This window comes from Dasypus novemcinctus, chromosome 6 (genome assembly GCF_030445035.2).
Source record: "Dasypus novemcinctus isolate mDasNov1 chromosome 6, mDasNov1.1.hap2, whole genome shotgun sequence".
NCBI lineage: Eukaryota > Metazoa > Chordata > Mammalia > Cingulata > Dasypodidae > Dasypus > Dasypus novemcinctus.
The window spans coordinates 119,917,892-119,931,854 of record NC_080678.1 but is presented as its reverse complement, the minus strand read 5'-3'; the positions used below and the strand labels follow the sequence as shown (position 1 = coordinate 119,931,854).

The following is a 13,963-nucleotide window of genomic DNA, read 5'->3' as shown; positions in this document are numbered from 1 at the left end:
CCCGGGGGGAGGGGCCGTCACCCGGGGGGAGGAGCCGTCACCCAGAGGGAGGGGCCGTCACCCGGGGCAAGGAGAGGAAGAGGGAGGAGAGGGAGGACGACTGAGGAAAAGGAAGAGAGAGGTGGAGCGTGCGATGGGCTCGCGGGACGCGGGAGGACGGCTGCGAGCCGAGGACTTCGGCCTTGGGATGACGTGGAGGGGAAGGCGTGATCGCGACTCTGAAGCCAGCTCAGGGGTGGGCAGAGCCTGGGCCACTGCTGCAAAGGGAGGTGAGGCCCTGGCAGCAGGTGGCGAAGCCACGGGCGTCTTGGGCTCTGGCCCTGCAGAAGGTTGTGGACGCGGAGGGGGCTTGGACCCCATGCAGGCCCTGGGCGGCTGCTCTGTGAGAGCAGGGGGGAGCCCAAGGGGCCAGCTCAGGAGGGTAGCAGGACCGTGGCCAAGGCCAAGGCCACAGGCGAGCCCAGTGGTGCCCGCCGGGGAGGCAGTCAGCTCTAAGAAATTCGGCGTGGGCAGGAGTGCAGAAAAGAACGAAGGGTAAGGAACAAAGAAGAAGGGATGAGAGTGGAAGGCAGAGCTGCTTGGGAGCGTGGAGAGGGGGTTTGTCACAAGGGGTAAGGCACGACCTGTTCAAATCTAACCCAAGTCCTCCAGGGCCAAAGACCTCAAACTTTGGAGCCCTGAGGCCAGTAACAAGGGATGTTCTACTGTTGGTCCAACCCAAGTGAGCTCAGGCCAGGGAAGAACCTCTGGCTGTCAGGTGAAAGCCATCCCCTCCGAAAGGCCCGAGCGTGGGGGGATGGCACAGGGGCCCAGCTGCCACCCTCCTGGGTGTGGCTGCCTCTTGGGGTGCCTGCAGCTGAGTGGGCCCCGAAAGCGGGTCTGTCCAGCTGGGCAGAGCCTGGGAGAGAGTGGCAGGCTGGCGTCCCGGGGTCAAGGGATGCCCTGGTCTGGGAAGGGCTGCGGCTGGGCGCAGGGCGGGCTCTTACCTGGCTCTGGGACGTGTTGGTCACTCCCCAAACTGTGGTGACCACGGAGAGGGAGCCGGGAGGCTGGCTGGTGTTCTGCTGCCAAGGGACAGAGTCATAGGGGAACGACCCATCACTGCAGAGGGAGAACGGGGGGGCCTCAGGGGCTGGCAGCATGGCCCCTCACCCTGACGGCCGCCGCAGCCCCGGACCGACTGACGGCCCCCGCCCCAGTCCATCCTGGGTCCCCTGGGCCGGGCGTGGTGCCCGTGGCACAACAGGTAGCCTCGCGTGGGGGCCGACTGCCCGTGACCCCCTGCCCGCCTTGTGGCGGCCCAGCCCACGGCTGCCTGCTCACCTCAGCCCAGCGCCCACAGGCTCAGCCCAGCTCCTCCAACCACGCTCTGAATCCAGGTGGTTCTGGAGGAGGGGCTCCCGGCTCCCCTCACCTGCTCCCCCTCGGGACTTCCGGGGGCCTGCTCAGTAATGGCCAGACGGCCTGAAGCCGAGGCCCGACCTCCCTGCCTCCCCACATCCCACGGCGGCCGCCCGGCCCGGTCGTGCTGGCCTTTGGGACGCGGGCTTCCTCCCTCACTGCTTTCCGTCTTGGCACCAGACGATGGGCGCAGGCCGCCCTGCCGCACCCCCTCCCCAGCCCCTGGGCCCCGGTGGTCTCTCGTGCATGTCCCCTAAAACACCTAAGACACTTTGTACAAAGACCTTCAGCGGCTTCCAGTGCTGACAAGGCAAAGTCCAAACGCACACTTAAGAATTATTTACCCTGTCAGCCAGCCCCAGCCTGCCCTCCTGCCCCTGCAGGGGGGCCTCCCTCGCCCCGACGGCTCTCAGGCCCTCCTGGTCCCCTCCCTCGGCTCGGCAGACCCCATCTTGTTCGGGGGCATTTTTCCTAGGAGGCCCCAAACATCGGAAGCAAGGACTCGACCTCAGCCGAACGCCGGGCCCTGCGCACAGCAAGGCACCCGGTGACGGCTCCTGTCACCTGTCGTGGCGCAGAAGGATGTGGCCCCAGGAGAAGGGCCAGGCCCAGGTCCACCTTGAGAAGGGCGAGGCGGGGTCCCGGCCCCCAGGACTGCCGTGCTACAGCCGCCTGGCCCCAGTCGGCCCTGGGCTGGCCCCCTGGCACCGCCCCTCTCACCGGAGGTCACCAGATCCCAGGAGCGCCGAAAACCAGAGCCCGCGCCTGTGACGCCACGTCTGCCCACGGCACCCCGAGGGCGAGGGGCAAGGCGGCCACGCATGGTACCCAGGCCAGGGCTCTGGAGGGGGCAGGGCCGTGGGAAGGCCGCTCACGCCCTCGTCGGGCTCACGCCGCAGCACAGCGACGGCGTCCTCCCGTGCCTGGGGAGCTCTCAGTCCAGCCGGCCGAGGAGCCGGGCCAGGCCCTGGAGGCCGGGGGCCTGGGGAGGACGCGCCGGGGAGGCGTGCCAACGCTACGAGGGCGCGGGAGGCCGGGGGCCTGGGGAGGCCACGCCGGGGAGGCGCGCCAACGCTACGAGGGCGCGGGAGGCCGGGGGCCTGGGGAGGACACGCCGGGGAGGCGCGCCAACGCTATGAGGGCGTGGGAGGCCGGGGGCCTGGGGAAGACGCGCCCGGGAGGCACGCCAACGCTAAGCAGGCACGGGAGGCCGGGAGCTCCCAGGAGGGCCGCATGCAGCAGGCAGGGGGGAGGGGGAGGCCGAGTCGGGCACCCCCCACCTCACCCCGGGGAGCCCGTGGCCTGGTGCACCGATGGGTGCAGGTACGGTGAGCCTCGCCCACGCTTACGCTGGCTCCCGCCCTGCCTGGGTGCCCTCTCCCGTGGGGCGCCCACCGCTGGGCCCGGCCCCTCGCTTCCTCCCTGTCTCTGCACAAACCCCACCCCCTTGGAGGGGCCGGCCAGAACTCCCCGTGTGGCAGACAGCCCCGCGCTGCCTCTCCCCCCCGCTCCCTGTCCTTCCCTGGTACGGATGGGCATCTGCCCACCCGGCACGGTAGCTCTCTGCGAGCCAGGGCTTCGGGGTGCTCAGTGCTCTGCCTCTGTCCCAGAAGCGTGCCAGAGCCACCACCGGGCTGGCCGGGCCAACGGGCAGACGCACAGGCCGTGGCCAGGCCCTGGAAGGCCCTGCTGCTCCAGGAGGCCGCTGTCCGCTCCCCACCCCGGGGCACACCACCTGCGCCCGGCTCTGCTAAGTCAAACGCGCACCTTCCAGACGACAGGGCCTGAGCACCCCGCCAGGGGGTCCCAGAGCAACTCTGCCTCACCCTGCTCCTGCCCTGAAGCACGGCTGGGCAAGTCCCAAAACCCCCCTTGCCAGCTCAGGCCTGGGCCAGTCACACGCCTGTCTGCTCTCAAGCTCCCCCCTGTAAAACGGGCTGAGAGCACCGCCGTGCTCTGCTTCTCCATTTCCCAGCTGCAGGCCACCAACCCTGAGTGGGCTGTGACACTGAGCCAGTGCTAGGGGAAAAAGGAGATAAAACAGAAAGATCCGGTGAAGCAAGTCGGGAGAGTTTCTTCTGTGAACTCTTGCTCCAACTCCACACAGATGCGTGGGCCCTGGGCGGGGACGCTGTGAGTATATCGACTGACGGTGGGTCTCGGTCAGTTAAGAGTGAACGGGGCGGAGAGCAGACTTGGCCCAGTGGTTAGGGCGTCCGTCTACCACATGGGAGGTCCGCGGTTCAAACCCCAGGCCTCCTTGACCCGTGTGCAGCTGGCCCATGTGCAGTGCTGATGCACGCAAGGAGTACCGTGCCACGCAGGGGTGTCCCTGCGTAGGGGAGCTCCACGCACAAGGAATGCGCCCCGTAAGGGGAGCCACCCAGCACGAAGGTGCAGCCTGCCCAGGAATGGTGCCGCACACACGGAGAGCTGACACAACAAGATGATGCAACAAAAAGAGACACAGGTTCCCATGCCACTGACAACGACAGAAGTGGACAAAGAAGAACACACAGCAAATGGACACAGAGAACAGACGCAGGGGTGGGGCGGGGGAGAGAAAGAAATAAACAAATAAATCTTAAAAAAAAAAAAGAGTGAACAGGGCTTGGTCACACACACCTGATGTGACTCCAAGGAGATAAGGCAGACAGAAGCTTTCCTCCTAATTTCCGGGGACAAGCATCAGGACTAGGATTTGGAGGGGTGGGGAGAGTTGTATTCAGGGACTCTGCCCCTGCCAGCCAGACGTGACACAGGCCAGCGGCCTCTGGCAAGGGGGCGAGGCTCGGACTCTACCTGTGGAGGCTGATGGGGGACCCAGGAGCCCGGAGAGGGTGGGGTGGGAGAAGCAAAGGCAGACAAGAGGAGCCCGCTCCTCACTGGCTCCCCAGGGTGTCCCGGGAAGGCCCCGCAGAGCACGGTCTTAAAACCAAGAGGAGGCAGGTCCCCGGGCGCTGCGCTCCCAGCAGGCCTGTCCTGGGAATGCCGGGTGGACGCAGGCTTTGGACGGGGCGGAAGCACGGGCCTGTCTTTCCTCCTTGAGCGGCTGGCCCCGTGGGCTCGGGCTCACCGGGTCCCACAAGCCCTCCCCGCTCAGGTTTGGATTTGCCCGCCTGTGTCCCCCCGGTAAAATCCCCCGCCAGCCCCTGGGAGCCCGGCAGAGCCCCACCCGCGCCCAGGAGACGCAGCTGCCGCCTCAACAGGCCCCAGCTCGCCCGGGGATGCTGCAGGGCCTCAAAACCCAGCTCCCAACTGCCCTGCGGCGGCGCGGGGGCCCTGCGGGCGGAAAACGGCTGCTTCCTGTCTCGCCCCCTCCACCCCAGGCCCCGGCGAGAAGCGGAGTGAGCCACCGTTCCCAAACCGGGCGTCTGCCGCCCGGCTGGGAAGCCTCCCGCCCTCTGCCCCTCGCCCGGGCCCAGGCGCGCTGCGGCGTGCGCGTGCAGGGCCGGGCACGGGCGCGTGCATGCAGGGCTGCTGCTGGTTTGTGCCTGGGCGCGGAGGGGGGGGGGGAGACAGGCACACACAGGCAGGGGCGGGGTCAGACGTGCCCGCCTCCACACTCGGAGTCGCGCACCTGCTGCAGAAGCAGAAGTGGCAGCCACGCGGCCGAGCCCGCCACAGACGCGGCTGTGACTCATCTCCTGGGGGGGACGACAGCTCCTGTGGGTTGGCAGAGAGGCACTGCCCTGCAGGCCCACCGAGGCAGCGGTCCCGGACCAAGCCTTCAGCCTGGGCTGGAGGGGGGACTTGGGGGCGACCAAGAGAAGGCCTGGGGTGCCCGTGGGGGGCAAATGCTGAGGCTCAGCCCTCCCGCTGGGAGCAGCTGCTTCTCGTGCACACCTGGTGCGGTTCAGAGGCAAATGAGACTCCTCACTCTTATATCACTCTTGGGGTGTACTGTGCTACACCCCAATCTGGTGTCACCCCGTTTCAGGGCACAAGCTGTCCCCAGCCAGCCTGTCCAGCCACAACGGCCCTGAGAATCCTGGTCCACCTGAAGGGACAGCAGCCCTGGAAGCCACTTAGGACCCCAGGTGCCAAGCTCAGACGTGTGCCAGCGTCTCCCACCTCGGGGGCGTGTGTCCCCCTCACACGTCGCCTCAGCCTGGGGTGCTTCCACCCCTACGCTGAAAATGCCCTTCCTCTTTCCAGACCAGGCTCTTCCAAAGGCTGCCTCCTCCAGGAAGCCTTTGCCATGCCCACCGGCCCGATCTCCACGCTCACGCCTCACGTTCCTGGGACAGGGGCCTCTTCATTCGCCCACCGGCCCGATCTCCACGCTCACGCCTCACGTTCCTGGGACAGGGGCCTCTTCATTCGCCCCCAGGAACCATCTCCCCGGGTTCCCGGCCCCCCAGAGGTCTTTACTCTCCCCAGGGCTCAGCAAGACCTTGCCCTGCACGTGGAAGGCCCCCTCCCCAGCCCCACCCTTGGAGGATCAAATCGATGCATTCGTTCATTAAACTGCCCACCTAGAGCGAGTCGGATAGCACCCGGGAAACGGGCGCCGGGGAAACAAGAGGGGTCCAGGCCTTCCAGGGCAGAGGGCCAGAGTGGGGAGCCAACGAGCCCGCTCCTCTCCAAGGCCTCGGCATCGTCATCTGTAAGATGGGGACGATGACACCCCTCCATCAGGAGGGCTACCGCGGGGACCAGCAAGTGGACGCGGGCAGAGCACAGAGCACAGTGTCGGGTATGCCCTGGACGCCGGGACACCGTTGTCGTCATCGGTGTTCTGATTTACCAAGAGGCTTCCGGAGGCAAGGAGTTCCATGAAGTGCCTTTCACCTGAGCACTCCTCTCTAATCCCCTGCCGCGTGGGCGGCGCCAGGCTCTTTCCTTACGTGGCTGAGGCGTGCGGTGTCACGGAGCTTGTCCAAGGCCAAGGCCTGCCTGACCACATCCCACGTCATCTTAGGGAACTCGGAGTCAGAGAGGCAGAGCTCCTCTGTGCACAGACGGCTGGAAGCACCAGGAAGGCGAGGGAGGCCACCTGGAAGTGCCCAGGAGTTCCAAGAAGGGCGGGCTGCCCGGGAAGCCACCCAGTGCGAATGGGGAGAAGAGGCGCCAAGTGGAGCTCCCCAGGTGGGCTGCCGAGAAAACCCACATGCTCCGGGCAGACACTGCCTCACCCCTCCATGCACCTGCTGCTGCCTGCAGGGTGGGCTGGCTACGATGTAGGGACCCCGACTAAGCGCTTCTTGAGGCTAATATTCAACGCTCTTGGAGGGCGGCCTGGTAGGAAAACAGTAACCCACGTGGGCGGGGACCTAGACTGCGGAGGGGCCACCGCTGGCTCTGCCATCTAGATGTCTGTGGCCTTGGACAAGCGACTGTCAGCCTCCACTTCCTCATCTGTAAAGCGGGACTTACACACTCCTAGAATGAAACGTGAGGATCCGTGTCAGGTCTAGAACAGGGCCTCCTTCTGCCTCTCCCCACTTCCCCAGTCCTGCCACGGTGCAAGTACCCACCCTTACTTGAGAATACTCTGACAGTGCTGAGAAGAGTTTTGCAACTATGCTGTCAGTGGGAGGGGGCATTATTATTCACTACCCTTGTTGACTAGAAATCACCTGCTTCCCAAACCTTGGAGGGTTTACTTGGTAATCTTCCACTTCTCCTTCTCTAACTAGTGAACTCCTACTTATATTTCAAAACCCAGCCTGGATACTCCCTTTGATAATTCTTTTCAGCGGAACCAAGGGGCATTTGCTTCTGTACCCTCAGCACTGTTTTCACACATTTTATTGAAACTTTTCACATTGCAGTTCTAGTAGAGGGTTTACACATCTGTGTGCCATCCCCATGGGCCCCGACCCATGTTTGCTGAACGAGAGAAAATGAGCAATGTGCAGGATGAGGGCGGGAAGATGTCTGGTCCCTGGAGCCCCTGTGGAAGCATCTACACAGACATGCACGGGTGGAAGCGGAGGGGCGGGCTGGGTTATTTCTTCTCCTGCACTTCTAACAGCCTCTTTATTTGGGAGAAATAACCAATTCCCATTAAGGGTATTGTCAGACTCTAATTAATTTCCCTGATCCGGCTATACGGGCTCTGTCTCTGGGCAGGGCCGTGGTGTAACTGCTAATGAAATGCTGAGCCAGTGAGGAGCTGAAGCCTCCCCCAGCCCACTTTAATTTAGGGGAACCATTAAAAGCTCTCTCCATCACCACAATTACTGGGGCCTGCTTCCTTCCTTCCCTGCGGTGAAACTTACGGAGGAACTTGTGCTGCTAACTGCATATTAGAGGGTTTTTTAATTTTTCAGTAGGAAGGAGGAAAGGAAAAGATCCTTGCATTTTGCCAATCTGGGACTGAAGGAGCAGGGATTTATGGATCTTTCAACTCCCCCTTTCAAATGCCCTTAAAATTTTAAAAAATTTCTGTTTTCTGAGGGCAGGAAGAAGGGCCTACTAAAAACCTAGCCTTAGGTACTGTGATGCAAAGATCCAGCTAAAAGTGAGCTGTGAAGGTGGTGTGATGGGACCAAGGAGAGGGGAGGACGGGCTGGTCAGGCCTGACGCCTGCTTTCTCAGCTGACCTCTAAGGGATACACGCGGGTCGGGACTGACGACCAGCGCTCGGCACCCCTGCATGCCGACGTGGGACAGGCACGCTCTAAATCCAGCCAGTGCGAGTACTCCACTTCTACAGAGGAGGAAACTGCGGCCCAGAGAGGCTGAGGAATTGCCCACAGTTACCCGGGTGGAAAACGGCAGAGCTGACATCTGACGTGGCTGGGCCTGTGCTGGGAGCTACCGGCAGAGGGATAAGCCAGGCCAGGCACCAGCCTCTCCTCCACGAGCCCTCACCTGGAAAGGAAGGGGTGGGACCTCCGGATCTGCGAGTCTTCCCCCAGCTCTAACGAGCTTTGACTGTAGTCAAATTAAAAGTGTAAACAAGATTCTTAGGCTTTTAATTACCTTTGCAGCGCTGATTTGCATACGGACAATGTGCTAATCACAAATGGCTGTTTTAACTATTCATTAAAAGTCGGGGAGGGAGAGGCAGGCAGGCCGGCTTTGCTGGCACCCAGTCCAGATCACTGCAGGGTTGGCAGGGGACACGGCAGCTCTGACTTCAAAGGCGTCCTAACGCCAGGTGCCAAGCCTCCTGTCCCACAGGTCGCAGGTGGCTCTTCCCCTGCCGGGCTGGGCTCCGGGCTCGCCAGGCCTCGCCGCCCGTGCTCCCGTCTGGAAACCTTCTGGGCATCTTCTGTCAATTCCATTGCTTATCACACTGTGCTGAGGCTGAAACGTCTAAAGACTTCATACTGTAGAACTCTACCCAAACGTGTGCGGTCAAGTTTACTCTCTAACTGGGGAGCCTGCGGCAGTTGTTTTCTAACACAAGCCCCGGGGACTGAGCATCACCACTTGTCTTCAGACAGCTGGACACCCCCGAAGGCCAAATCCCGAATACCCCAGGGACCCAAGCTCCGTCCTGGGCCCCCATCTCCGCAGTGAAACGGCAAGCGGACCTTCCTTCCCGCCAGCCATCCAGCCGGTGAAGGCCCAAACAGGTTCCTATTTGCGAAAGGACTTGCCTTTCTCTGCCATTTGCTTTCCTTCTGGTTTGGGACATTGCACCTGGGACTTAAAAGGTGAAGGGCCCCCGTGCGGTGTTCCTGGAAATGAGGAGACACGGAGGGACCGGCCAGCTTCTGGCCACCCAGTCCTCCGTCTGCTCGGCGGGCAGCGGGCCTGCGTGTTCTGGCCTTTGCTCAACTGAAGACACGTCCTCTCTCTGGTCTCGACTGGTCAGCTATAGAACGGGGCACAGGCCGGGTTCGGGACCCTCGGGACACGGGGGCCTTCTCCCACCTAGTCCGGGTCACAAGCGGACGCCGCTGGCTCGCTATCCCGAGGACCCGCAGCAGGGGGACGAGAGCTCTGCTATCAGCGCCCCGCTCAGCCACTCCCGCTGCGTGCTCCTGGGGGGCGTCCCTGTCCGCGCCCAGCAGCCCTTCCCGCGCTGACCTTCTGGTGTCCTCCAGGCCGAGCACCCACCATCTCACCGTGCTCCCGCAAGGAGCCCCACAGCCGACTGGTCACCCGCCGATCCCGGGCAAGAGCTCCAGCCCACCCAGCGCCCCTCTTCTGAAAGACCGCCTCAGGGCCCGGGAATCAACGCCAGACCACCCTGCTTCGCATTCTCCGTCACGCGGGCTTAGGGGGCGGGGGCCGGCCGGGGAAGCCCGCGTGGGCTCATGGAGCGCACTCGCCAGGCTTTCGTCCCACATTCCCCAAGGTGGCACTTGTGACCTCTGAGCAGCCTCCTCACGGGCGGCCCAGCCCCTCTCCTCCCAGCCCCAGAGCCCCGCGCCCTCCGCCCATCACCTGCCGAGCCCCGCGCCATCCGCCTGTCACACGTGGAGCCCCGGGCCCTCCGCCTGTCACCCGTGGAGCCCTAACAGGCTCGGCGCCTGGATCTGCCGGCTTCCGCTCTTGCCTCAGGGAGTCCTATGATCCCAACTAACTAGATTCTTCTTCTCAAGTACCTCACGTCTCTGTTTAGCTCCAGGACTGAACAATTTGATGCCTTTAGCCAAATCAGTGGAGACCTGGCAAAGGACTGGCTGTGATTCAGATCTGCGGCACTTTGTGGCCTGAACAGACACAGCAGCAGGCTGGGGGCAGGTCTCTAGTGAGGGACGGGACGGCTCTGCCCTGCCACCACCAACCATTTCACCAAATGACTTGGAGGAGGGAAGGTTGGGAAGGAGAGAAATGTGGAATGGCAAGAGGCAGGGTTACAAGGGATAAATGCAAAGTATGCCGCTGAAGTTAAGTTCAGCTGTAGCCTGTGCTCAGTGGCCCGGTGACAGTTCAAACAGACTCAACCTGCAGCTTTTAGGAGAGCCAGGGGCAAAAGAGGGAAGGCACGGGGAGGCAGGTTTGGCAGCATGGGTTCTTAATTGGGGGGGAATATCCCCACCCCCAAAATGTGTGAGGGTGTTGTAGCAGTTTGATATGGTCATGAATTCCCAAAATAGATACTGGTTTAGGTTCATAATCTGGTCTGTACCTGGGTGTGATTAAGTTATGATTAGGGCTTTGATTGGGCCACGTCATTAGATAAAAGGCATGGCAAAGCACAGAGGTGAGGGTTTTTGATGTTGGAGTTTTGATGTTGGAGTCTGATGCTGAAGTCTTAAGCTGGAGCCCCAGGGAGTCAGCTCACAGAAGAAAGAGAAGCCAGCCCCAGGAAGAGAGGACCTGAGCCCAGGAAGAAGCAAGCCCTGCCAAGAGAGGACCTGAGCCCAGAGAACACAGAGGAATAGAGACAGCTCCGTAGACACAAAAACCCCAGGGAGAGAGACAGAGTCGTTCACCTGACAGTCTACAGCTGACCTTGTGGAGAGAAGCAAAGCCTAGAGAGCCTCATAGTCTACAGCTGACCTTGTGGAGAAAACAGAGGAGCTGAGCCCAGAGGAACCCAGGAAGCCTGAACCCTCGCAGACGTCGGCAGCCATCTTGCTCCAACACAGAAAAACAGACTTTAGTGAGGGAAGTAACTTACGCTTTATGGCCTGGTATCCGTAAGCTCCTACGCCAAATAAATACCCTTTATAAACACCAACCGATTCCTGGTATTTTGCATCAGCACCCCTTTGGCTGACTAATACAGGTGTTTTGCTGTTACAATGTCTGGGAGGCGAGCACCAGAAGAATTTAGCAGGCAGGGACCAAGATGGTAAATGCCCTGTGGAAGTCCAGCACTGCAGAAAATCACCGTACCTGATGCCAGCAGTACCCACATGGAGAAACACTGTCTGAGAAGGAGCGGTCAGCAGCCGGCTTGAGGGGGCTGCAACGTGGGGGCCTGGGTGGTGGCAGGCTTGCTGGTGCAGGAAGGGATTCCCACTGAGGGGGACCCCCACATGGCAGGGACAATCCTGCCTGGGCAGGGCATGGGACTTAACGTGCTAGAAGGTCCCATCTGCGCCTGTCAGTGAGCTTCTAATTCAATTTATCAGGTGTGGCTGTCACCCGAGGCCCCAGTGCTGGCCCAGCAGTGCTGAGGACTGCCCGAGCGTGCAGCTCTGTCGGGCAGGGTAGCAAGAGCAGAGCTCTGCCCTCCAACGCCCCTCCTGGTCATTCATTAGCAGGGACCTGCGTGGGAGCAGACAGCCCGACTGCCCTGTCTTCCCAGGGTCAGCCCGCAGAGGGTCCAGAGAGAGCATCTTTGTCCAGCAAGGGTCTTGTGAGATCATTAATGGGGGAACTGCCCATCTGGACCACGTGTTCCTTCTGGGGCTGATGCAGGGTGGCCTGGCCAGGTCCTCCTTGCCTGGTGGCCTGTGGCAAGCCCACTCCCACCTGAGACCCCAGCTTCTGGCGGCCCCACCCCTCTGGCTCAGGCCGGTCAGCCTGGGCTGGGTCTACCCATCCGGAGGTGGACGCTGGGACCTTCCTAAGGCTCCGCTCAGCCCCCGATTTCTCTAGGCTGACCCAAGACCCTGTCTGGGAAAGACAGAAGGCCAGAGTTTAAGATTTCTAACTTTCTGCCAGAAAATCCCGAACCAGAAAAAGAAAGAGCCTCAAACCAAAGGCCCCAACAGGCAGTTGAGTAAACCCAGCACTTGCAGCCTCTGTTATGCTCGCGCCGCTCAGAGCGGGGCGCTCCCGAGAGACCCGGGGAGCCGAGGGCCGGCTGCACGTGCCTGCTCACCTGTGCGACAGAGTGGGTTTCATGGAGCTCATGGAGTTGAGGGGGGGCTGCATGGGGAGTTTCCCGGGGGGGTCGCTCTGGCGGCTCTTCTGATGTCGGAGCAGCAGCAGCCGGCCGAGCTCCTCGCACCAGGAGGAGAGCAGGGCTGCAAGGAGAAACAGGACGTCAGTGGGCGCCACGCCCTGGCCATGCCCGAGCCCCAGCCGCCAGCCCACTCCCCTGCCCTGCGCTGGGCGCTGGGCTTGCTCCTGGATGTTTGTGACACTGGGAGAGTCCCCAAGCCTCCTCAGGGGCCTTCAGTGTCCTCAGCTGTAAAATGGGATGAACCACCTCAAAAAAAGATTAAGAGCTCCTGAGGCTGAAAGTTATCTCAGGAGGCATGTCTTCAGTGGCTGCTACTCTAAGGAGGGAGCCGAGCCGAGCGGAGGGGCCCACCGCCAGCCACCCCAGACCTCTCTGCGAAGCCCACTGCCCTGGAATGCTGGATGAACAGCTCAGCACAAAGTCTCCCCCTCCATGGCATAAAACCCCAAGGTTTAAACAAAATCCACAGCCCTTTTGGAGACTGTTGTCAATCCCAGGGAGGCTGCAGGGCAATCCCCGAAGCTCCCCACCCAGAAAACCTGTTGGGAAGATCGGGTTCAGTCACCACCTCGCTTGTGTGACACTTGTGGCTCACAGACCCTCTCTGAGCCTCCATTGATTTTGCTCACACAGCCCTGCCTTCCTCCCAGGGCCCTGTGAGGAGCCGATGGGAGAGCCGCGGAAACAGCGAGGAGGCACGAGGGGCACCCACTAGTCCGCTGAGGTCCACTGCAGCTGGGGCGAGAGCTGCAGCCAGACCGGAGCGGCAGCCGCCAAGCACACCAGGCCCAAGTGGCAGGGATGTGTGGAGACTGGACAGCTCGGCTGTTTGGACAGAGGCAAAGCTCACTCCCGCCTCTCCAGGGTCTCCCACCCGGACACGGTACAAAGCGCTTCTGCGTCCTTTTCTCGCCTCGGCCTCATCCCACCCCCGAGTTCTAAGACAGTGGACCGAGGCTCAGACAGGCCACGTCCCGCGATCACGGTAACCACAGCCCGAGAGCACCAAAGACCCAGGGAGGGCCAGAGGCGAGGGAGAAGAGGTGAGACCCGCGAAAGGCAACATGCACTCGGGGCCACAGCCCCCCAGGCCCCAGCCCCCCCAGAATCCCACCCTTCAGAGTATCCCGCTGGCACTGGCGGAGGCTCCCAATCCCCCATTCGAACAGCCTCCCCCTGCGTGTGGTTCCCAGACAGCTGCTGTCACGAGGGGACGAGGCGGCAGACTGGCATTTTGTGGAGGGGGCCGGGAGGCAGATTTTAGGGCCAGCAGGGAGGAGAATCCAAGCCACCAGCCTAGCTGCAAGCCGGCTGGGAGAGGGGCACCCGCATTCCCCAAAGGGCAAGGGAAGGGCAGTGGTGCTGCAGAGGTGGGGACTACACTGTGGGGTTCCGTTGTGCAGTACAAGGGGGCAAGTGGGGCTGAGACTCACAGCCTACGCCCCACCCCGGAGGGGGTGCCTCTGGGTGATAGAGGCCTGGGTGTCCACGGGGGAGGGGGAGGCCAGTGGCAGCACCTGCAGGGTCCCCTGGGCCTCTAAGGCCACACCTTGCCCCCCTCTGTGGGTTCACCTCCTCAGCACCCACCAAGGGGGGAGTATGCAGGGGAGAAGCTCCCACCCTGGTGTGTGTTTGCCTAGAAACTGGCAAAATGCCCCCGGAGTGGGCGCCCGGCACACATCGGCCGCCACGGGAGGGGGAGGCGGCCCAAGCACGGCAGACAGAACACAGAAAACGCATTTCCAGATTGCCCTATCCTTCTCCAGGCCCCTTGCTACCACCTCTTGTGTGGGG

General features: G+C 62.3%; 1 protein-coding gene across 8 annotated transcripts in view; it reads right to left on the bottom strand.

Moving 5' to 3' along the window:
- ZMIZ1 (zinc finger MIZ-type containing 1) overlaps positions 1–13,963 on the bottom strand; it is a 221,723-nt gene that overhangs the window by 22,729 nt on the left and 185,031 nt on the right. For all 8 annotated transcript variants that reach the window (XM_058299307.2, XM_058299305.2, XM_058299306.2 and 5 more), the window contains 2 exons: positions 12,086–12,230; positions 987–1,101 (listed from right to left, as the gene is read on the bottom strand). In XM_058299307.2, the coding sequence (XP_058155290.1) occupies positions 987–1,101; positions 12,086–12,230 (260 nt within the window). The remainder of the gene's footprint in view (positions 1–986; positions 1,102–12,085; positions 12,231–13,963) is intronic.